At 38.0% G+C, this 26,375-nt stretch overlaps 1 protein-coding gene and 1 long non-coding RNA gene across 3 annotated transcripts in view; one reads left to right on the top strand and one right to left on the bottom strand.

The window, feature by feature from the left end:
• LOC140104260 (uncharacterized) overlaps positions 1-2,904 on the bottom strand; it is a 28,063-nt gene extending 25,159 nt beyond the window's left edge. The window contains exon 1 of the long non-coding RNA XR_011850283.1: positions 2,855-2,904. This is a non-coding gene — a long non-coding RNA (uncharacterized lncRNA). The remainder of the gene's footprint in view (positions 1-2,854) is intronic.
• CACNA1I (calcium voltage-gated channel subunit alpha1 I) overlaps positions 1-26,375 on the top strand; it is a 510,641-nt gene that overhangs the window by 351,547 nt on the left and 132,719 nt on the right. For both annotated transcript variants that reach the window (XM_072127725.1, XM_072127724.1), the window contains exons 10-12: positions 1,503-1,882; positions 21,405-21,556; positions 24,623-24,808. In XM_072127725.1, the coding sequence (XP_071983826.1) occupies positions 1,503-1,882; positions 21,405-21,556; positions 24,623-24,808 (718 nt within the window). The remainder of the gene's footprint in view (positions 1-1,502; positions 1,883-21,404; positions 21,557-24,622; positions 24,809-26,375) is intronic.

Raw genomic sequence — 26,375 nt, 5'->3', positions numbered from 1 at the left:
CCATAGGTTGTCTGATTGATCCTACCATATACTGCCATACTACAGTTTGGAGTTTTTCCACATCATCAATTACAATGTGCAAATCGCACATTGTAATAGAAGGGTTAAAACCAGATAGCGTCAGGTCTGTGCATGACCAGATTTCCCCTGTTTTTTTACGCTGCTGGCAAAGCTAGTTCCAATGACGGGAGTTGCTAGTGGGTGTTTGCTTAACACTTTCAGACATTGTTAAGGGGTTAAAGACAAAAAAAAAAGATTCTTTTTCATTTATTATTCACATGCAGGACTGATGGCAATCGAGCTGGACCATTAAGGGGGGGGGAGGTGGACCTTTGGGGCTTTGGCATAACGAGTTTAACCTTTTAGCTGGTTAAACTCACTGGATACACAAAGTTAGGCTCTATTCACATTAACAAGCATTTTAGATGTGTGCTTGACGTTGATTCTAAAACTAGAACATATCTCCATATCTTGTTATGCTCTCACACACTAAGCCATACTTTCTACGGTCCCGTGTGCAACCCGTTTGGTAAAATAAAGAGGCAGGCAGTATTTTAATATTATCAGCGGCACATGAGTGGAGCCACAGGCAACGGTCCACTGGAGTTAGAGCACACTCAATTACATATACTGTACATACTATACCTATTTATAAAGATGTGTAGGGGTAAATAATACATTTGATGCATATAAAAGGACAGCCGTACTAAATATTGGCCTTCAACTTCACTTGTGGAAATGGCAACCATCATGACACCATTTCTGATCAGTTGAGAAAATAAAGGAAACCTGTTAGCATGATTTTCCCCACTACCTCAAAGATCTTGGGAAAACTTTAGCATGGATATATTTCTTGAATATGAATGATTTAATTAGTTATTTGAATTAAAGGGTGGAAAGGTTATGTAAGAGGTCAAACTCTCCAAGGCCTGAATTTGCCCCTTCTGTCTATCATGGCCCGTGGTCCATTCAAGTCACCAATGTTACAGGACTCCCGCGCATGTGCAATGCAGGCAGGACAAAGTTTCTTACATAACAGTGTATCATTTTTTTGCATCATTAAACATTCTCCAGCTCTTGAATTGATGCTTGCATGAAATTTCAATGAAGTCAAGCAATTATGTCAGGCAGCGGGGGCTGAGTAAAGGAGCAGAGTTATCAGGAGAGCATGACTTCTTATACATGCACTCCTCCCTTCTGACTTCAGAAGCTAATTAGCATATGCATTGAAAGTTATATTTCAACCAGTGCCCACAACTAAATGTTAGAGATTCATTGATATTCAAGTCATCCCAAGTCCAAGTCCAATGAGGTACTGAAAATAGCTTGATAAGCATAATAATTCCCTTTAAATACTGGACAGTGGTGTATTAATGTGAAGGGGAAAGAAGGTTTCCATAGAAAGCTTATTGACTGTCGGCACCATGCTGACTGTAGCAATGTGCCCCAAGAGTTAGGTCTAACTAAGACTGTACCAGTAACTGACTTTTTTCTATTCTTAGGGGTATGTCAGAAGCACAGTCAATTGGATTATACCCCTCATGCTATTGTACAACCCATTGCAATGACGTTAACATCGGACCTTTCAAACTGCCCTCAATGTACCAAAAGTACATGGGAAGATGGACGAAAACTCTCAGCACCAGAAAGCAACAAATCAAGTCAAGAGGAGACACAGGTCAGCGAGAAGGAAAGTGGTGGCAGCATGACAGAGCTTGACAAAGAGGCAGAGGAAGATGGCGATGAGGGTTTTTGTGAGAGACTCTGTGTAGAAATCCGTGTGAAGCTCCGAGGCATAGTGGACAGCAAGTATTTTAACCGTGGAATCATGATAGCTATCCTTGTGAACACCATCAGTATGGGCATCGAGCATCATGAGCAGGTGAGTCAGGTGGCTACATATTGTCTTAAGTAAAGTTAATTGCAATTTAATTATGTGTTTTTCCGGGCTAAAGGATTAAACGCTCATGTGGAGAGGGCTCAAAGACATAGTGCACTGCAATACCATATCACAGGCCTGACAAGTCCCATAAGGGCTATTTTAAGGATCTTTAATAAAATACAAAGCAGTTAAGTGATTCTGCCATTTGATCCCTGGAGGACCCTGTAGAGGGATGTTTGAGTTTGTGATGTAAATCTATCTTGTCCATAGCACAGTCTTTGCTGACTCCTTAGATTATTGTTCTGCTGTTCTTAAGGTTTTGCTAAACTATTACTAATTCCCCCGCATAGTGGGGGAGAGCTGGGGGGAGCTATCATGGTGGTTTAGAGAAACAAGACAGATATAAAATATAATTTACAGAAAAGGTAAAAAGAAACTTAAATTGTGATACATATCCAAATGTATCCAGCCAATAGGACAGGGAAGGAAGGACACATGCATATTTTGTAGATATATGGTTATTATTCATCTCCGTTACAAGGTAATGTAGTGATATACTCAGCAATGTCTGCTTTCAGCACCATGGACAGCGATAGACGATCAATGCAATACAATCTAATGACAGATTTCTCAAGCAAGTGGTGAAAGCTAAATATTGATATAATAATAATAATAATAATAATTCTTTATTTATATAGCGCCTACAGATTACGCAGCGCTGCACAGAACTATATACCAGGACATTGTAGGGCAGTATATAGATTCTGAAATGTTTAATCCTGAAATCTAGAACATGATATCAATAACATATGAACAGGGAAATTGTCAGAGCAATAAAAAGTTGAATTATTACACAGCATTTTTGTCATGTGACTTATAAATACTACCTTTTTTATATTCATTTTACATGTCACTTTTAATTTTTACTATACAATACATGAGGTCAATTTGTAAAAGTTTTTTTTTACTCACGTGCACAGCCCTAGAGTCCATAATGACAACATAAGAAAAAGGTCGGTACTGCGGAAAATGGATTAAACATAAATGTAGAGCAGAAATCACTTTAAGGTCAAAAATATAAAATGTTGCCCTTCAAATCCATTAGCAGATTACAAGTTACTTCCCCACGGTGTATATAATAAGAGACTGATAAGAGACCCCAGGAGAATTGTATTTCCTTGCTTTTCCTGTGGTCTGTTTTGGTGACTTGTCTACTGTTACATGTTGTAGTATATTGTAAATGGTCTTTATTACAAATACATTTAAAGTGGCAACAAATGAATGTAATTTCTCATACGCCTTATTACAAATCAGATTCCCTATCCAAAAAGTAAAGAACTGTAGAAAAGTCCACCTAGCCCACTATAGCAGAGTTTGAACCCTCTTTACTTTTTAAAGGACATCAACCACCAGGATGTAGGATTGTAAACCAAGCACACTGACATACTGTTAACTGAAATGATCTGCTCTTCTTAAATCTTTATATGCCCTGCTTTTTAAGGAAAAAAGCTTTAAAAATGATGAGAATGAGCCTTAGGGGCTCCAGGCTCCATTAAGACCTATGGAGCCTCGAGCTCTTAGTCTCATTTGCATCATTTTTGCTATGTGGAATTGCCCTTCACTAATCAATTACTTCCTTTCCTTACTTCATTCTGCATTGACACTGTCAATAAAATGACACTGGAGCATTGTGACCTTTCTGACCTTTCATCTTGCCTTGATATGCCCAGATATGACCAACTTTTTAAGAAATTTTCATATGGTGAACTAGTTTTGAGTTGGACAACTCTGTAATGAATTGCATGCAAATTTCTTGTAATATGAAAGATATTAGATAAGTTCTTGTATATTAAAGGCGTTGTCCTATTTTATCATTAAAGGGGTATTCCCATCTGGGCATTTACATTTAATTAAATTAATTTGCCTTAAGTAAACATTTCTTCAATTGGATGTTAATTAAAAAAATGTTCCTGTGTGAAGATAATTTCTCATAAATGTAGTCATGTTGTCCCTTAGAAACCAGATAGCTTCCTCGGATACGACCACGTCACACTCTGGCAGCGGTGGTCAGACTTGCACTATAAAGTCCTGCTGGACCACCAGGATTCAGCAATCATTACCACAGGGTGGCTGTGCGACATGTAGTAACTCCTGGACATTTTATATACAATAACCTTTTGTTTCTTTGTGCACTCACTCCACCAGAGGTGGCCGTATCCGAGGAAGCTATCTTGTTTCTAAGAGACAACATGACGACATTTATGAAAAATTATCTTCACACAGGAACATTTTTTTTAATAACATCTAATTGAAGAAATGTTTCCATATGGCAGACTAATGAAACTGAATGTGAATGCCCAGACGAGAATACTCCTTTAATTGATATTGTTTGTGTATTGAAAATGTATACATTTTTTAAAATTTACTTTCTGTATTAATTCCTTAAAGGAAACCTACCACTGCTGATGGTAGGTATTAGATGTAAACACCGGGCACCAGCTCAGGGCGAGCTGGTGCCGGAGCTTACCTTTGCTAGTGTTTTAAACCGCTAAATCGCGGTTTAAACAAATTTTGATGAACAGACCCGAAGCAGCTTCGGCGCTGCGCGCGGCCGTACGAGCATGACGCCGCCGGCACTTCCTACAGACCCGAAACTGCTTTGTTTACAGTCCTTGGCCATGTGATGTCACACAGGTGCACTGCTCATTTTCACAGAGTAATCAGAGGTGTGTGCTATAACGAGCCATGCACCTGTGTGACATCACAAGACCATGGATTGTTTTTTATCCACAGGAAGTAAACAATAAAGCTTCATGTAGAATTATATAAAACCGAAATCTAGTAAACCATGAAGATTTGATATATAGAGTATATTGGAAAATTCTAGAACTTTTTATACAAAAAAAATATATATTGTACTGCTCTACTTAAAGAAAACCAGTCACCATGAATGTTATTTTTTACCTGGTGACAGGTTCCAATAGCCTATGATTTACTGATTTTAAAAATGCCTCACCACACACTGCTGGCAGGGAGCCAGGTAATGTGAACTACAGTTTTATAAACTTTAAAAAAAAAATCACCATTCAAAGGCCATTGAAACCTCTCACCGGCTAAAAATGATATTTCTGTTGACAGGTTCGATTTATGAAACTGTCACCTGTATGTAAACTCTCTGGAGCAGAAAACATCCAAAAACATTACTTACCTCTTCAGACTCCGCCAGTGTTATAATGCTGGTCCTCCATTGTTCCCCTCAGAACAGCATATGACCAACATTGTGAAATTAGGAAGCATACTGAATTGTGAACAATCCGATTGTATTTATGTATGGGTTTTTATATAGATGTTAGCAATTTACAAACAGTTATTTTGATGTCCTTATTTACAAGTAATTGCTCATGCACAATAGGTTATCTATATACTTTAACTTTTAAACACCAGCAACTATAGGTAGAGAAGTGCTAGCAGTTGTAAACTGACCATGGTGTATGATAGGGCTGAAATCTTTGCTCTAGCCAAAAGTGGGGATTAGGTCATTTGAATGTTTTTTTCTGTTACATGGTTCACAGAATTGGACAATCATTTTTATATTTTTGTACACAGGTATACCTACCATGTACATGATTCTGTTTGGTTATTTTTATTACCCTTCCAGGAAAAGCAGAGTTAAAAAAATATTTATTTTTACAATTTTTTTAGGCCCCCTAATGTACTTGAACTCTAGAGTTTCCTATCACTATATTTTGAAGTACTGCTATATTGCAGTATATCGGCAATTCACTGATTCTGTGTCAGACCCTGCCAAAGGCAGAACTTACTTTGATCCTCAGCAAAGGTCCCACCTGTCATAGCAACTGACCTGGGTCAATTAGCTTCATGAGTTCCTCCCGGGGGGAGAGGTTGGGGGATGGCGATGATGATCCAAGATGGTGCCGACATAATTTCATTGCCATGGTTGCACTTAAATTGTTAACACGTACTATTGGTGCCCGGGTGTTATCTGGGTTTGCTTCATAATCCTGACTATGAGCCCTCTCCATATACAATAATATTATTGTGTGGGTTATTAAGGGGTTAAAAATTGAGTTATTAAGTGGAGAAAATGGCTAGAGAAAAATCCTAAATTTTCTGCAATCAGCTAAGGAACACATAATACAGAATTCAGTTTGGTAAAATTGGTAAAGATAGCACAATGTCCTCTTCATTTGAGTTTTTATGTGGCTCATATAATGTAAAATTTACAAACAACTTATACTTGGGTCCTTACCTCTGGTCCACTCTGGTGTCTCAGTCGAACTTTTTTTTATATATAGAGGATCAGCAGTGACTTCATGTGAACAGAACTCCCCCTCTACCCCTTATAAAGATGGCAGCCTGTACTCTGTGGGTGCTGTCGGTACAAAGTCACCGCTTAGTCGTCGTACAGCCTTTGTGGCTTGCAGTGACCAGAACTATAAGATTGTTATTTTTACACCAATGGAAGTTATAAAAAAAAACAAACCCATTCAACTTTTTTAAGGCCCCTAAATAGTTACATATCTGTCATAAACACTGTCCAAGTCCAGAAAATTTAGTTTACTTCATTTCCACATTATCAAACTTTTAACAATTTTTTTTTCTTAAAAACATAGGATAGATGATAATTGCAGAAGGTAGACAGAAAAACTGTAAAAGCTAAAGACTTATTTCTATACCTGGCAGAGGAATGATTGGATTTGTCCATGACTGTTGAATATGCATTGTGCTTCTTATACTAAGGGGTGAAATAACCCTAAGGAGCCCCCAACCCTCTGATCACCAGCTCGTCTCTCGTAACGAGAGAGAACGAGGAGTTTTTTCCTTGCAATCTGCTCATTTATTTGTTTGCCTGTGTGTGCCGCCTCCTCCTGCCGCTCTGTGCCAGGCTTTCCTCTTATCTCCACCTCTCCGCTTGTCTCTGCCGCTGCACATTCCATCTCAGTGGGATCGCAGTGACAGGTGATTAATAGCCTATTAGGACCAAATTACCAGATGAATGTTAGACTGGGAAGAATTGACAGAAAAAGTGACAGGAGCAGTGGTAAAACCAACACCTATGCATTCCAGAAAACAAATGCCACCTTTCTAAAATAATAGTCATTGATGCAGCTGAAAGGTATTTAATGGTTTAGGAAACAGCAATTATAACGGACATTAAGGAGGTACGGTAACAAGTGGCGTATGGCTTCCTGCATATTAAGAAAAGAGTACTGCACGTTTTACTGTGTTAATAGCCACAGATCAGTATCAAGTTTTCTTCGACTAGTCCATTGCCCGCTAAAGTCATGACTAGACAGGGAACTATTAAGTTTATTATCTCAGTTAACTAGCACCCTGTGTGTAGCTGTTGGAGCATCACTGTATTGTCTATTCTTCTATGCAAAATAAAAAATAAAATTAAGTTGTCAGATAGTTTCTCTGTCCAAACAGTTAAAAATGGTTTTCTAGCCCCTTTATAGATGGTTACTCCATTCAAATCTGGAGTTATGACTTTTATAACTGGTTTTGACCTATTCATATCGGAGTTGACCGTAAATGGTTATGGTCCAATACCTGCTGCAGCTTCACAGCTTCACATTTTACAATGCAATGGATTATGCTATCAGCGCAGCACTGACAGGCTTTCTATTAGGCTATGCGTTTGGCAATTATTTAAAGGACATCTACCACCAGGATAAAGGACCATAAACCAAGCACAATGACATAATGGGGTGTGTCCTCGCTGGCAGGATCCGCTCTTATTTTAGCTTCTTATGCCTTTGTTTTAACAAAAAAGGCAATTTTTTCTTAAAAACAAGGTTATAAGAGGCTTTAAGAATAGTGGATCCGGCCAGAATTGGCAAACACCTGCATGTCAGTGTGCTTGGTGTGCAATCCTTTATTCTGGTGATGGATTTGCTTGAAGCATTTGCCAAAAGAAGATTATATTAAGCTTCTGTGTACCATGTACAGGCATGAGTACTCTTTAAAATAAAAAAAGAAGAAACTCCTGTTGAAACCAAAGAGATGCCAGGTATCTAAATAGTTCATGCTGCCAGTCCATTCTTATCTGCCCACTTGCTACCCTCTTCTAGATCTAAAATTGCGGTGGGTCGTTAAAGAAAGACAGAGAAGAAGTCCCCCATACTGCATTCAGTGGGGGCATTAGCATTGCCCACTCATCTCCTAATTGTGAGTCGGCTTTGCATTTGGGATTTGCATAGGCAACATTATCCATCACAAGAATAGGAGTCATCCAGCTTGTTTTTTTTTTGCCACTGGAATAAGGCTCCTTTCACACAATGGGGCAGATTTATCAAGCTGTCTGAAAGTTAGAATATTTCTAGTTGCCCATGGCAACCAATCACAGCTCCCCTTTAAAATATTAATGAGCACTGTTAAAATGAAAGCTAAGCTGTGATTGGTTGCCATGGGCAACTAGAAATATTCTGACTTTCAGACAGCTTGATAAATCTGCCCCAAAGTGTGCTTGCCTGGCCATAGCCCGGCTGAGCAAATGGCAGCTAGTGGAGGTTTTAACTTGCCCCCAGGCTAATCTCCATTCGCTATGCTTTCTGGTTGCCATGGGAAACCGCATAGTACAGCTAGAGATGACAGGAGGCTTGTTGAAAGGGGCTGTGGGACCTGTAGTGATCTCACAAGCATGTAAATCACCACGTGCTTCAGGTAGTCCAATTACAAACATCATTTTAAAGTACAGGCAGTCCCCGGGTTACATACAAGATAGGGTCTGTAGGTTTGTTCTTAAGTTGAATTTGTATGTAAGTTGGAACTGTATATTTTATCATTGTAATCCCAACCAGAACTTTTTTGGTCTCTGTGACAATTCGATTTTAAAAATGTTTGGTTGTCATAAGAATCAATATTAACACTAAAGCTGAATTACAGACACATTTGATAACTGTTACAGCTGATTATTGTAGCCTAGGACTAAAGTACAATAAATTACCAACATGAAGAGGTCCGTTTGTAACTAGGGGTTGTATGTAAGTTGAGTGTTCTTAAGTAGGGGACCTCCTGTACTAGTGTTCTGACAAGAGACCGTCAGTGGTGTCACAAGCATGTGAATCATCACATGCTTCAGATCGGCCAATTACAAATATGCTGCCCTGTTCTGGCTTCATTGCCCCGCGCTGATGTCACAAGTGCCCAACCACATCAGGAATAGCTAAATCTGAATATAATCCCAAATATACCCGATATATATCTCAGACTAGGAAGACGCTAGAATATACAGGTATTGTTAGAATTGTTATCAGAGGCTCTCTCCAGCTGTGCAAAAACTATATTTTGTTAGTAACTTTACAGTTACCCTTTTTTTTTTTAATTACACATTTTATAGAAAAGCAGTTAATCTATGTTACTCTATTGAGTACGGTCATTCTCCTCATTCATGTAGTTTTTCTCTGACTTTTGATTTATATATGGAGAAAATGTAGACAATGAGCTGACAGATGCATACATACACAAAATATAATGTTTTTTCCTATTTTCTTCAGGCTTTATCTGTTATTTATAACAGGATACACAGGGATATGTATACACTCTTGAAGATTCATTCCGTATAAATAACCTCCAGTGTTTTTCATTATTTAGTATCAAACAGATCTCATCCAGTAACAGGAAGTGAAAATTGTCACCTCCATTTAGCATCTGGTTGTGTTTTCAGTGATACTGTCATTAGCTCAGTGCAATTCCATAGTTCCCTGCTCCCGCTCATTTCTTATCATTGCATGTTATTCAGCTGTAATTACCTACAACACAATATGTCTGCCCTCATATTTCAAGATCATCTCTAAGCCAAGGTTAGTGCGGCTATTGAAGGCTTGGCTGAGAGATATAATTCTTTATATTACAGACAGGAAACCTGAATATTTCTTCAATATGTCAAATTATTATAATTTAAAAGTCTTTCATTTTATCAGTATTGTGGAATGTGATGTAAAGGTGTTTTCTGAGCCCCATGCAATAGCCTGATTCAAACATATATCCGAAAGAATCTGACAGCCTGGAAATATTTCAATCTGTGGGTTTAGGTCACAAGAATGAAAATGGTTTGAAAAAACTTTTGATGATCCATTAGGAATATTTAATAACTTTTGAATCCAAGAAGACCATCTCAATGAGAAATCTATCCTGTTACCTGGATCCCATGTTCTGCCAGTATTAAAGGGGAGGGTCTCCTTCTGCATTATTTGCAAAAATATCATTTAACATGTAATGGTATCAACAACCATGACCTCAGGGTTTACATTAACCAACAAACCCGTGTTTTCCAGAAGTATTAATGTAAATAAGCCACATCCATTATGCATCTCCACACGAGGGTGGTTGTGTTTTCGGGACATGCAAAGATCCGTTAGACTATCTATAACTTTCCCATATCTTTTTGATCTACATATGTGATCTATAGATGTTACAACTTGTTTGCAACTTGTAAACTTGTTTACATCACTACCCATAGGGGGAGGTCTATGTTATGCCCTGAATTGTTGTAAATTGTTGTAAAGGTTTCTTATAGAATTTTACATACATTTATGCATAAAGTAAAGAACTCATATAAGACACATATACACATTAGATAGTATGTTAATCAAACATTGCACAATTCTTGTGAAGCATCACCATGTAGATGGAGACATACCTAAACGTTGTAGTGATTCATGGTCCATTATGTGAATATGATGGATAACAGTGTATATGGTCATGATCTACCTTATAATCTTCATGTTTTAACACATTTACACTCTGAGGTCTTTAGCAATCGTTTTCAGGCCTGTTTCAGGCCTCCTTCTTTCCTCTGAATAGAGCTTATGTGTAATCTGAAACCTTGTGAGCTTCTGTCCATCTTGTTGGCAAGACAAAATTCAGCATATTTTCAAAGGAAAAATTGGATTAGGAAGAAAATAAGGGAGGATAGCAGTAGTCCAAGTAATTTAAAAAAGCAGCACACTTATGTGAAGAGATATATTCCAAAGTTTCTAATATTCTACAATATTATTCAGACATGCAAAGTTGGCTAATAAGATAGTGACCATTTAAGCTTACATAGGCCATAACAGAAGCTCAAAGTGGTTCCATGTTTACAGTAATTCTGCTTTATGACATGATCATGGGATGTGATGGTCGGGATAAAGATTCATTGTGAATCGAAACGTTGCACTTTTTTCTATGCCTGTGTGAATAAAGGTTTAACCTTTTTTCATCATATTGGATGCTGTGGCCTTCTCTCCTCTTTTTGTCCGGAATAAAGTATATAGTCATTCTCTGGTTTTCGGGGGATGTACTTCTCCTTCCTATTATGGAAGCTTTTAAAGGTTTTTGCAGATTTAAATCGTAAATGTGTTTGAGAAAGATTCGTACAAGCTTAAGTATCATCAAATTTCACTGAGGGAGAATGAAAGAGAAAATTAATTTGGAAACCAAGGAGATTAATTTAATTTGTTCAGGGTTGTTAAACTGCAAGACTAATTAGCAAAGGGAAAAAAAAAAGTTTGGCGCTTTGTTAATGAGAATAAGGCTAGTGACAGGAGACAGTAGACTGTTACATTAATATGAAGGTGAAATACTATACTGGAACAATGAGAAGTCCAATGGGTTATTAGATAAACTAGAGACTTATCACAAAATGATCCATGCTCTTGTTCTTCTTGTTTTGTAATTGTGACTTCTACAATGATGGAATCTTCATTTTGTTATTAAAACAAAGTCAAGATATCCTGACTGTAATGTATATATTAGGGTACATTCACACGCAGTATGCCAACCGCCAAGTGCTGGAGGTGAGGAGGAGGTGACCCCTCCTCCATCCATAGGAAACAGCGGCACATAGCCGCACACTCGCAAAAAGATCTTTTTATGGTGTATGGCGCAGATCGGTGGCACTGTACCGCCGGGCCGCTATTGCTGTCTATGGGGACGTAAATGCGTATGTATCCCAAAATTAGCACCTCAAAGTAAACACATTATACACACAAATAAGATACTTAATCTTGACATAGGAAGATATACAGCATTTCACATTGTTCATCTATTTTCCATGATATCCTTCTCTTAGATATAGTAGATCTACTTGTATATTGCAGCAGCAGGAATGACTCAATAAGATCCCTTTAAGCAAAAATATTGGCAAAATGACGCACTCTTCTTGTAACTGTTATGTAGACGTTGGTTAATGTATATTATTTACTACAATAGGCTTTAGCACCATTCACAGCTTGTCTTCTCATCACATCAAGGTGTAAATGTAAAGATAAAAGCTGCTAAATGATCTATAATCAATCCCCTTAATTAGTAACACAAACATTCTCAGTAACTGTATACATAAGCAGTGAACAATTGTAATAATGACATTATCCGGAAAAGTGGGTTTCTATAATGCCCGTGGCTACCAATGCAGCAGCCAGAGTGGCTTTAATGGAGCGCGAGATGTCAAGAAGGACCCTAAGTGAAATATGCACAGCATTAGGGTATACAAGACTCCCTTCATAGTCCTCCTCTTCTGGAGCTGGCCAGAAGGAGTCCTTGTAGGAGTAAACACATGGGAATTATCCTTAAAGGGGTTTTCCCAAAAACTAAAGTTTAGTTTGTGGGAAAACCCCTTTAAAGATACCTCAGGATTTCATAATAATTTTTAATTCCTTTTTCTATTCTTCTATATTGGATTCCTATGATGCCCATACTACGAGGTTATTAAATTCTTGGCTACGTGTGAAAATTTTTCTCAGGAGAGAAACTTCTGCCTAGCTTTTCCCTAGACCTGAGCCTGCAGTTGCTGCCCGTACTTCCTGATGTGTTGTATTAGCAGACAGTCCACTGAGAACTTAAGAAATTTACTGAGCTCGGCATAGTCTGTACATACACAGTCTATATAGTAAGCAGTATAGTCTGTCCTTTGTAAGTAATAGGGGTTAATAATGTCCTTGCTCTGTAATTAACCCCTTGGGTTAACGAATTGGCCCTTTTTTGTTTTTGTGTTTACATTTTTCACACCTTCAAAAATCAAACTTTACTTCAAATTGACAGTATTTAGTATACCAAGGAATGTACTGTGAAGTGGGCAAAAAAATTTCAAATGTGAATTTGGTGAAAAAACACATTTGCACCATTTTCCTGTGGGCTTAGTTTTTACAGGTTTCTTTGTGCTTCCCAAATGATGCATCTCCTCTATTGTGCATCTCCTTAAGGACCAGGCCCTTTTTTCGTTTTTGTGTCTTTAATTTTCACTCCCCACCTTCTAAAATCTATAACTTGTGACAGCTCTGTGACAGCTTGTTTTCTACATAACAAATTTCACTTCATAGTGATGGTATTTTATATTCTATACTGCATAGTAGGAAGTGGGAAAAAAATTCTAAATGCAGTGAAAATGCATCGTTCATCGCATCACACTCGCTAGTGTGGAAGGGGCCTTAGAGTCAGTACAATCACTGAGATAACAAATTTGTATAGGTTTTATAATGTACAAAAATTAAAATCTCCTGTACAAAACTGTTGCTGTCTTCTGGTGCTTTTTCATAATTTTTCATACTTTGGTGTACAGAGCTGTGGGTGGTGTCATTTTTTGAGACTTTTAATGATGTTTTTAATGCTTCTATTTTTAGGACTCTGCAACCTTTTGATCCATTTTTATTGAATTTTTTATATTTTTCAAAATGGCAAAGAAGTGCCATCAAAACCTGTTATTATATTTTAATAGATCGGGCATTTTTGGACCTTAATATGTTTATGATTTTTACTGTTTATTTATATTTATATGACTTCTAGGGAAAGGGAAGTGATTTGAAGGGTTAAGCCTGTGATCGGTGTTAGCAAAGGGCGTTTACTTCATTGTGACTATTTTTCAGACCCCTTAGGGTACTTTAACCCTGGGTTACCTGGTAATCCTACCATATACTGTCATACTACAGTATGGCAGTACATACAGTCCCAGGGTTACGTACAAGATAGGTTCTTTTGGTTTGTTCTTAAGTTGAATTTGTATGTAAGTCTGAAATGTATATTTTATAATTGTAACTTCAGCCAGAATTCTTTTGGTCTCTGTGATGGATTTTGAAAATATTGTGTTTTCATAGGAACCAGGATTAATAATAAAGCTTAATTGCAGTCACCTTTAATAACTGTTACAGCTGATCATTGTAGCCTAGGGATAAAGTACAGTAAATTACCAACATTTAAAGGGCCATTTGTAACTAGGGGTCGCCTATAAGTTCAGGGGACTGCCTGTATATGGAATTTTTGTAAATTATCTGTTACAATGTAACACTGTAGCACATTGTAACAGATCTTTTGTAATTACACAGCCCCAGTTCTTATAAAGACCCAATGCTGTCATGATTTTCGCTCCCCGATGACGTCATGGGGAGCGATGATTGAGTCCAATATGAGGGCGCACACGCACCACCAGCTTTTGACTGCCATGGACGGACTAGCCGGTGGCAATTAAAATGTTTACATCCGCAATTGGTGCTAAAATTGACAGCAGGTGTTACCGGTGTATTTTTGCTGCAATATGTAAAGGGTTAAAGTATTGTGTAATCAGGGGCTTGGATGGTGGCTGCAGAGGATTAAAGTCATGAAGCATGAGGGTGCGTTCATACTGCATCGCAATCAGCTTTGAGGTGGTTTTAGGTGCAGTTTTGTCAGTTGAACAGGTGAAAGACATGAAGTGAACAAGTGAATTTGATTTTGAAGGGGAAACCTGCTCCACAAATGTCATTCACTAGTTCAGTTCATGTCTTTCTCCTGTTCAATTGACAAAACTGCACCTAAAACCACCTCAAAGCTGATTGCGATGCAGTTTTAACTTCAACGTGTGAACGTACACTGAGGGGAAGTGATAAAAAAGTTTTTTTCTGGTGTCCTGACCTTGGCTGTTTCTGTGATTTTGTAGTTTGTTTGCTCTCTCTGTTGTGAGACCAGCTAGTAGTCCCTTACCATTAGGGCTCATGCGGCTATCAGGTACGGGCAGCTTTAAGCATGAGGGCCTACTCCCTGTGTCATCCTTCCATTCCCAGACCTTGTATGAGGGACTGATAGGATACAGGTGAGCTCCTGTACTACCCCTATTATGTGTTATAGACTATTGAACCCATAGGCACATACAATTACAGAAGAATCATGTGTAGTTGAATAGAAATGAGACAAAGACTTGTCCCATTTTATTAGTGCTACTTTATTCTCTGTTTCAATCAAGACTGAGCCGCTTCATGTTCTTCAGAATGAAGCGCTGCTCTTTCTATGTGCACATTCAAGGGCAGGGTCTTCTTGTGAGGAGAACTAGTTTTTAGCGGGTCACACCGCGCTTCATGGGTGTGGGAAGGTGATGTTTTTGAATGAGGGCCTTTCTGGATTGTGTGAATGGGAATCTCAGAGATGTAGTTTGACAAGAGCTGCTGCGTCCTCTGGTTAACAGGGAGGAAACCCTGAAAGTAACAGCTAATTTTCTGGAAGGAGTAACCAGTAATCAGTCGCGCTGCTAATGGCAGAGGTAGGTCTGATTGCTTAACAGTAATACAAGTAAATTTGTATAATAGATAATGAGCATTTATTGTCACAACTGGTTTACATAAAAGACTAGATTAAACAGGTAGGACAGCGCGTTTCGGGGCGGATTTACCCCTTCTTCAGGTCCATAAGCTTCTGTAATGTGTAGAAACATTGTATCAAGTTCTATTCCATTATATATATAAATACATAAGGTTGTTATACTATTATGAAAGTATAAATGCATATAGATTAATAGGTGGAAAAGAACAATAATATATATATATATAAAAAATATATAGAGATTAAAGCAGTACACATATTTAAAAGTGTTATAAGATACTGGAAATTGATATATCAGTACAACATACAATAAATATTTGCAGTAAAGATACCCCACTATGAGGCATTTGTAAACAGAAAATTGATTCTTAATCGTGACCTTGTAGGTATAAGCTTTCACAGCTGGGGTGTATACATCTCAATCCACTGTATAGTAATAGATCTACTAACCTTTTTATATTTGGGGGGAGCACATGGGATGTTTCATATGTAAACAATATTGACACTGGAGGGATAAATAATTTAATTAGATAAGGAACCTAAGAGTTTAATTGATGTCAAATAGTAGACCTGTTGTTAATTAGCTGCTAACCTTTAAAGCTGAGCACAAATTTACTTGTATCACTGTTAAGCAATCAGACCTACCTCTGCCATTAGCAGCGTGACCGATTACTGGTTACTCCTTCCAGAAAATTATCTACTTCTTGTGAGGAGGGCGGAGCTGTTAAGTTGTTAGAGGGAGACACAGACATTAAAGGAACTCAACACAAGTTTCAGCTACAAAGTTCAGAGACCTTAGTTAAGAGGGCTTATTTCACCCTCCCCCTGATTTATTACAGTATACCCCCCTGAGGACTAAATCTCAATGTGGCTTTGAGCACAAGGCTTTTTTAATAGCTACAGAAACTGAAGCTATCACATGATTTCCCTTTCCCTCAGATAGAGCAAAGAGCAGCAGCCCCTTCATTCCATCAGCAGTTTCATTCAAGTTTTTTGTGCAAACGAACAATGAGTTCATGGAGAAAATCAGCACAGAATGAGGAGATTAAAAACATGACAGATTGCTGCTGTGATGTACTAAACTGAGGAGGATAGCAAAGGAATTACTGCTTTTTGGTAATTAAAGTAAAAGGGTTAGTTGTCCAACATGACAAAAAAAATACTGGAGGGTTGCATTAATCTTCAAGTGGTGCGCGTATTTACTATTGTTTAAATTTACTTAGTGCTAATTTTGTGTAATTTAAACCGCAAGGATGGGTTGTGTATGGGCACTCATAGGAGACACGCATGAAACAATGGGGCACATTTACTAAGGGCTTTGTGACGCACTTTAGCTGGGCTGTTCCCATTCTTCATGGCTAAAACGGCTTACACAGGTATTTAAGATGTGTCCGCTGAGATTGTGATGTACACAATCCTTTTGTGGCACAGCTGTGTTGGCTTCCATGTGAAACAAATTAGGGAGCGTTATGTTGGGCGGTTTTACTGATTCATACTGAGTCCCACGCCCTATGTTAAAGATGCACCACAAAAAAGATGGTGAACTCTGTCGGACCTGAGCAGGGAAGCGACACATTCATGATTTCCGTTACACGATCTTAGTAAATCGCTGCACAGTGCATTATAGACGGACAATGCACTTTCAGTGAACTCGAGCGACATCGTAAGTAAAATGTGCCCCAATGAGCATTTCAGCTTGTGATGCTCACACTTATGTAGAAGAGGCTCAAGACAAGTTTGCTATGGGACCCAGTCTTTACTAATTAAAATCTTTGCCTTCATATAAGCAATATTACAGCATCACAGTACACTGTCATGTTTTATGTTTTACTATAAACTTTAAAAAATGCCTAAAAAAGGCAAACAAAAGCACACAAACTAAAATTGCTATAAGCTACAGACAAATACATGCAATTTAAAAAAACTCTTTGCGAAGGAGGCCTTAGGGACACATTCTCCCCTTAAAGCACTGTTTCTAAAGGAGAACACAGAACCTCAGCTAGCATCTTGCAGTAGCACAATAAAAAAAAACTACTAATCTGTAATATTAACCTGTTATCGCTTCATGTGCTGTCATGCAGGGTCTGTGCACACAGTTTTGCTGATTTCAGTATCACACCAGCACAGAGCTAGACTGTAGAGCACCCAAACCCCTCCAGGCTTGTCATACACTTCCTTGACTCACTAGCCATAGATTTCAATGTCAACATGTTTTATGGAAGTTTCTTGCAAGTTGCAACTTCATTGTTCCTTTTTTAAATTCAAACTTTATTACAAAAATCACTATACATATAAACACTATTAATAGTCCAATATAACATTGACATGTAAATCGATTAATTGAATGGAATGAAAAGATTTGTATCACACACAACAGCCTTACTCCACCCACCCTCCCCATCCTGTTCTTTAAGGTAATAAAGAGATGATATTTTTAATCTTGATCCCCTACTCCCCCCACTCAAGATCAGCTCTTATCCCCTCTATACTTCTAAATATATTTGGTGGGATAATTATTGGGCTCATGTTTAGAGGGTACCATATCTAATCAGCCCTAGAAAATGCCATCCTGTTCCAGGTGACAACCCTCTTCTCCATATTCCTCTGTTCCATATCAACAGCACAACATTTAATTCAATAAATTTGCCAAGGTTTTCAGACGCATCTACTCCCAGATATCCAAAACTTTCCTCCTTCTCCAAGACCTTAAAGGGGTTGTCCGAGTTTAAAAAAAAAATATATATATGTGGCCGGGAGCGGGCTGCCTAAAACAATAAAGCTGTACTTACCTTCCGGTGCCCTCCGGTATCCAGGGCTGCTGTCGCTCCGGTCCGGGCGCCATGTAAACAAACATGGCCGCCAGAGCAGCGCTGCATTCAGCTTCCGGCCGGCCGTGGCAGGGTACGCCTATCCGTCCCTATACACAGCATTGTGTATGGGGGCCGGAAGGTTGTCGGGTCCAGCCGGAAGCTGAATGCAGCTTCCTGGTCATAGAAAAAAAGAGTATGAAACCATCCCCTCCGCTTTTATGGCTTTACATTGGAACCCCCACTCCATTATGTCAAACTCCTTTACTCCATCCATAGACAGGATGGAACGGTTGGCCACACCCCCAATGAAATGTCAGATTACTAACAATGGAGATTTTTGCTTGTACCTCTAGCTGGCACAAACCCATTCTTAATCAGGATGCACAAGCGAGTCTGCTCTTTATGTGTATGGGAATTTGAGAACTTTTCAAGACCCGGCATGTCTGTTACTATTTTTCTTACAAATCATTCTACGGAATCACACCAGGAGATTGTGACCAGCTGATAAGGATGGAATCATTTAATACAGTGTTAACATTCTAGCATCTATTATGGTTACAGCCCACGGTAAACAGAAATAGTACAAAAACTCTGCCAATCTAGTGCCACTGCTTACTTGGCACCTGTTCTAGTTCCTTTGTCCAGTAAATGTCTGATTAGGCACTGGCTATGACACTGACCCACCTCAGTTTTTTATATGATATTTATGGAAGGGTGGGCGAATGATAAAGAAGCATAAGAGTATTTAAAAGGCACTAGTTTATTTTGTGATTAATTGTGTCTCCCCTCCTCCTAGGGTGCTCCCAGTATGGGTTTATTTGGGTGGTGCGCAAAGGATACAAACGTTTGATTTTTTTACGCTCATTGATATTTTTGAAAAATACTATTGTGTACCTTTTTTCTAAACTTATTTGTATTTTTGAAAATTTTATAAATAAAAAAAAGCATTGAGAATGCAAAAAAAAGGATTAAACTTTGAAATTGCAATTCCAAACTGTGATTAATAAAGAAAAGACACAAAAGGTACAATAATACTTTGAAAATCCTCTAAACTCTCCACATGCATATACCTTCCTAATTATAAATAACAAATTCCCAATCCTTCTCTACCTCCAAAGCAACACGGCTAATGTTAAGAGATGACTAAGCATCAATTCAATGTGGCCACTTTTCTGAATTTTCTTCAAAAAGTTTGATTAATTGTAAATATGTCTGTCACATTACTGTACATTGATGCAACGTACAGATTCTAATCCTTTCTGGTAGTGAAACAGTCAAATATTTAAGCAACCCTTGTAACCAGTAGTCGTGCTACACCAACTATTCAATAATCATGCATCCCCCAGTAGCCAATAATTATGCACCCAATAGTATTTCTACGTGTATAAAATGTTTAAACTGTAAATCAATTTAAATAAAGAAGGCCTTTCTGAATATCAATCTGAGCAGACGTGCAGCCCCTTGCTGTTCTACGTGTTAAGTTCTCCTGATGTTGGACTAGTTGGCTCACAGTTGGCTCGTGCGTCAATGTATGGTAGCCCTGTCGCACATCCAGTGTAGTCAGATACCTTTGATCGGGTGGGCTATCACGCCTCCCTAGCATAAGAGTGGCGGAAAGGGAAAAATCATTGCTAGCATTTACGATTATTTATGGAATATCTGCCATTTCTGTATAAAAATCTTGTTCCATTTACTCCACAAATGCTCAAGCACACATTACTCCTCTGTTAACACCTCGTAGGTGCTTGTTGTAGCAGTTTTTTTCCTCGTTATTTTTTTCAAGCAATGTAGTTGAATGATGTTTATTCATAGAAACAAATGAATACACATTTAGCATTTGGTGGTTTCTTTTTTTTAAAATATTTTAACACATCAGTCGTGGCATTTTTTATCAGAATAGCCTTCAAGAAACCTGTGAAAAGGGCATAAAAACATGAAAGGTTACAAAAACATATAATTAAAAAAAACACTTTCTGCAGCTTTAGAGGTTTCAGAAAAGCAGCCAAAATGTGCGATGTTGCCAGTACAGAAAGTGAGTTCTTCTCCACTAAGTAGAACTGTTATGTGCTTGTAATCATCTTAACATTCTTTGTCACCATTCGGGGGACCATGATCTTTGTTATATTAAGCAAAGCAAAACAATGGAAGTGGTCTAAGACTAATACAGATTTAATAAACCTGATATTGGGGTAGTAAGGGGATGAGGAAATAGGAAAATAGGGTATATTAATTGTAATTTATGAAGATGATATGTGAGAATTTATTTAAGAATTTGAAAACTTTGTATCATTTAAAAAAAATTGTAATGGTATGGATTATTAAAATATGCATTTTCAATAAAAAAAAATAGTTTACTTTTGTGATTTACAAAATTTGGGCTCTCTAAAGTAACCAGAATAGTCTCCAAGATGGCCAGCATCTAAAATTACAACTCCCATGAGCCTACAGTTTTCAGGGACAGCTGCTCCCAGTGGTGATCTAACAGGCTATCCTGCTTATTACCATAGTACATGTGATGTGGACATGTGACCAGCTGCCATCTTCTGTCCTGTTCCTCCTCCAAAGTCACAGGACTGTATAAAGGACCAGCAGCATTTTAGTTCTCCATTATGTTGTATGTCCACAACATTTTTCTGCTAAGGGGAGCAAAATTTTAATAAATAACTAATTTCATATTATCTTATACTTTAATGGCCCATTTGAGTATTCCTGGAATACCCCTTAAAGGCTCCTCTGAAAGGCTGTGCCAAGGAGATGCAAACTGGCACTGTGTTATGTTAAGATCTTGAGTTCACATTAAACAGACCCACAACAATTAGATATTGACGGCATAACCTAGAATCATGTATTCACTAAACTCCCTCAGTTATAGCTTTACATGTAGTCATAGGGAACTAAAGGTTTTTCTATCTTCATAGTTGTAGCCTCAAGATTCAGTGACCACTTGCTTAGAGGTCAAGCTACTGTTCTAATGGTATACGGGCCTTTATTCTACATTCTCAACAGCTGAATATGCTTGAAATGAAATAATTTTATGGATTTTGACCACAGCTTTTCCCATTAAAACTAAAGAAAGCGCTAGCACTATTATTCATATAATATCACTATATAATATATGCTAATGTATTTGTCTCTTCCTACAGCCAGAGGAACTCACCAATATCCTTGAGATCAGCAACATTGTCTTCACCAGCATGTTTGCTCTGGAAATGATGCTGAAACTTTCTGCTTTTGGTCTTTTTGACTATTTGAGAAACCCATATAACATCTTTGATGGCATCATAGTCATTATCAGGTATTACTTATTTTATGCCACATTTATTTCCCCGTTTCAGGAACAATTTCCCTAATGTGCTGTTATTTCTAGGAACTAGAGAATCATCTACAGTATTAATGTAATCAGTGGAAGTACTGTACCTGCTGCTAAAATCTGCCGAGGTTCAGACATGCTGTTCACTTCTAGTATATTGATTGAGTTTCCATGAAATGCAGCCTCCACTGTGTATATATAATGGGAATGAGTTTGTATATTAGTGTTATGTGGAACTTAGATAAATTAAAGGGGATTTTAGGTTCCAAGGCTAATTTGAATGCTGATGATATATACTCCTAAATGACCACCAGTAAAAGATCAGCAGGTGTCCACCATGAGACCCTGCACCATACATTAGTTCCAGCCAATCTTCCTAAAATTGGACCATGGACCAGAAATTCTCTTTAATACTTTTTGATAGACATATGTTTGGTTATATGGTCTTTCTAACCCTAAATTATAACCTATACTAAGATAAGTCGTAAAAGTGAGATTTCTTTGGGTATGATATCCAGCACCCCATATATCAGCTTTGCTCAGCAGTTGATAAACAGAGAGAAGTAGCTGAACCAAGTAATTGCAGCTTAACTCCTATTCATATGATTGGGAGCTGATTTGCAGTGACCCAACCTGACCACTACACAAACTGTTTAATGCTCTGTTTAGATGCTGATAAACAGCTGATTGGTTGGGTTATTCTTGAATTATATCATACTTGGCTTCTTCATCCACCATTTTGATACTAGTTACCTATTCTTTGTTTCTTATGTTCGCAATATTTTCAGGTCGGAAAACTGTATTCAATTTATTATTATTAGTTGTAGTAGTAGTTTAATAAAATGTCACTACAATTTACTGACAAAACCTGCTACAATTTACCGGACAAAAACGACGCAAGGGTAGACATTACATTGATGTTGATTTTCACATCAGTCATTTTTCACTGAACAAATTTTTCCCTTATGGACACATACAGATTGCTTTTCTCTTCCTGGCTTCAGTGATTTTTCTCTGATGTCTTACTGAGCCATTCTTTTCAATGAGCTCTTTCACACTTCAGTTTTTTTTTCACTGATCCAATGTTGTCAGTGAACACAAAAAAGAACAGGTACTAAACTGACCACTGATCAGTGAAAAAGAACTGAATTGAACTGAAATGAAATGTATTCGGCCCCCTTGAAAATTTCTACCTTTTGCCACATTTCATGCTTCAAACAAAAAGATATAAAATTGTATTTTGGTGAAGAATAGACAACAAGTGGAACACAATTGTGAAGTGGAACAAAATGTATTTAAACTTTTGTAAAAATGTTCTGCATCATAAAGACCAAGGAACACACCAGGCAGATCTGTGATACTTTTGTGGAGAAGTTTAAAGCCGGATTTGGATGCAAAAATACAGTATTTTACACACTTTAAATATCCCAAGGAGCACTGTGCAAGCGATTAGATTTAAATGGAAGGAGTAACAGACCATTGCAAATCTACCAAGACCCAGGAGAAGACTGATCAGAGATGCAGCCAAGAGGTCCATGATCACTCTGGATGAACTGCAGTGACCTACAGCTAAGGTAGGAGAGTGTTTCTGTAGGACAACAATCAGTCATACACTGCACAAATCCGGCCTTTATGGAAGAGTGGCAAGAGGAAAGCCATTTCTCAAAGATATCCATAAAAAATCTTGTTTTGGAAGAAGATGAAACCAAAATTGAGCTTTTTGGCCACAATGTCAAACAGTATGTTTGGCATAAAAGCAACACACCTCATCACCCTGAACACATGGCAGCATAATGGTTTGGGCTTTTCTTCAGCAGGGACAGGGAAGATGGTTAAAATTAATGGAAAGATGGATGGAGCCAAATACAGGACCATTCTGGAAGAAAAAATGTTGGAGTCAGCAAAAGACCTGAGACAGGGATGGAGATTTTTCTTCCAACAAGACAATAGTCCCAAACATAAAGCACAAATAAACTTATCCAGGTTAGAATGGCCAAGTCACAGTCCAGACCTGAATCCAATCAAGAATCTGTGGACAGAGCTGAAAACTTCTGTCCACAAACGCTCTCCATCCAACTGCGCTCCAGCTGTTTTCCAAGGAAGAATGGGCAAGAATTTCAGTCTCTCGATGTGCCAAACGGATAGAGACCTGATACCCCAAGTACTTGCAGCTGTAATCACAGCAAAAGGTGGCACTTAAGGGGGCTGAATAATTTTGCACACCCCTTTTCTTTTTATTATGTTTTACAAAAGTTTAAAATATCTGGTGATTTTATAACTCTCCAAAAGACATTGGGGGGAAAAAAAGATCTGATGTGCCAGATTGCAATCTGTTCTCAACTGAGCAATATGAGCCAAGGTCTCCCCTAGTTGAGAAAACTTTCAAGATTTTACCCCTTTATGGAGTACAGAGAATTATAGGAGCTAAATGAATGGCCGGCATCACCCTGTCTGATATATTCCGTTTTATAATATATTTTATACTATTTTTTGCAGTGTGTGTTCTTTATTCTATGAGACATTCTTTGGACCATTTTCATTATATCTCCCTCTTCCAATCTCCTTCACTTGTTTGCGTTACCATGTCTAAGCTTTCATGTATTCTGTTATCTTCTGTTATCTTTCTTGTTGCAGTCATTTGCTATCACTGCCTTCATCATTTTCCTTCTGCCTTTTTTCCTGCCTGTAATTAGATGTTTTCACACATAGAACAAGACCCTTCAAACTCAGAAGCAGCCATGTTGAAGAACAGGGTTTTTAGTTATGAAATATGTATAAGTAGGAATCATTAAGTCTTTTTTTCTCTATAATAATCATTTACAATTCATATTCCCCAACATTATTAATGTCTACATCTTGTGTAATCGGCCATTGCTGCGATAACTTGCTTCTTTCGTTCACTGCCTTGAAAATCACTATAATTACTGAGTTAGTATCTCATCCAAGCAGAACTTAAGAGAGAAGTTGAGGAATGTATATTGGTTCATTTCTAGTCTAATCCTCACATTTTCTACTAATTGCTCTTAATAACTGCTGGTATCTTTTCCCTAGCGTCTGGGAGATTATAGGGCAGAATGACGGTGGCCTGTCAGTTTTGAGAACTTTTCGCCTCCTGCGGGTGCTGAAACTTGTGCGATTTATGCCTGCGCTGAGGAGGCAGCTAGTGGTCCTGATGAAGACCATGGACAATGTGGCCACATTCTGCATGTTACTCATGCTCTTCATCTTCATTTTCAGGTAAAAAAAAATAGCTATTTTTTATGTAATATCTAGAAATGTATAACTATCACATCTACAGCATAAATCTTTTAAAGACTTTTTAACCTATTAAGCATTTTTTAATTATTTCAGAAATGAATAGTGCAAATGAAAGTGGCACACTCTGTAATATACTTTAATACCGAAAAGATCTTCTCTGTCTGAGTTTTTGGCACCTTTCTACTTTCAGACATGAGCAGAAGGGAAGTGTATCATCTTGTATGCCAGGGGTTTGGTGTACAAAGCATGGAAAAGTCACAATTCCTGGCACATAGCCAAGAATTACAACTTTTCCAGGGCTAGAAAGGATGGAGACAGACCCGCTTAAATTATTATGGCCTGTGCCAGTATACTGGTGCAGGGTGTAGCTGACATCTAAGCCAGGCTGGAAGTGGCCTAGATTCAATTTACTGTGTAATTTGTGCACAGAAATTACTAAGAGGCCAGAACTTTTTAGTAATTCTGGCGTTTCATGCTCAGGTGTGGGGAGTATCAAGACTGGCATATGATGTGCTCGTCTTAATACATTCCCCCCAGTGTAGCAGGAAACCCTGTCAGGTCCATTCTCAGCAATTGGCAAAGGACAGGAAAATAATGATTAAGTCTTTCACACAATGAGGATATTTTACTACTAATTCCGCTATATCCAGCGACTGTCGGTAATTTGATAAAATGTTAGCTTTGATATGTTTTACATTGAAGAATGTTTACAAATGATGCCAGAAACACTTTTCTAACATAATTAAACTGATAAAAGTGGTATCCCACATCAATAAGAATTTTCTTATCTTACAAGCCTCAATAACAAACAACTGGTACTTGTGCAATAAACAGGGGGAGAGTGAGACAGTGTAACAGTCTGTAAAGCCAGATCACAGAGGGGCTAGAGTAGTCCTTCAGGTAGTCCTTCATTAGCATAAACATTGATTTTAGAAGGAAGGAGGTCATGGATAACAAATATAAGAAGATTACCACAGTGACAGCGCCTGGATCTATGTGTAAGTGTCCCTTGTTTATCATGATGGGTTTTTAATGTTAGAAAGTTATATGAAGGACCTAGCACAACCTTCAGTGTACACAAAATCTGTCGGCACATATATTGCAATGCATGAATATAAAGAGAAGAGAATGTGCCATATGACAATACAAATAAATCTTTATTCAAAAATGGGGGTCAATACACAAATCACCCAACATAGGAATGATGTACATTATAGAAACATTTAAAAATGTACTAAGTACATATCAGAACATGCAGTTGGTACTGCCACGTAAGGCAGTCCAACAAACCATTTCCTCCACCAACAAGAAATGGATATAAGAATCACCTCTGTTACTACGTTAATCAAGCAGGCGGTATATATGTATGAACACAACACAAGCTCTAGTATAAGTATCACAATGATATAAGTATCGCAATGGTATAAGAGAGCAATGTGCTGTCCCTATTGTACTTACTAATAAGTCAAAAAGAGCATGTGTGTCTGGTTCCCATACATTACAAGTCAGTAAGACCGGAAGACTATGTAGAACAAGGTCCCATACT

The sequence above is a fragment of the Engystomops pustulosus genome, chromosome 10, assembly GCF_040894005.1.
Source record: "Engystomops pustulosus chromosome 10, aEngPut4.maternal, whole genome shotgun sequence".
NCBI classification, from domain to species: Eukaryota; Metazoa; Chordata; class Amphibia; order Anura; family Leptodactylidae; genus Engystomops; species Engystomops pustulosus.
Note: the sequence above shows the minus strand (reverse complement) of the source record. Positions and strands in the feature narration are given on the sequence as shown.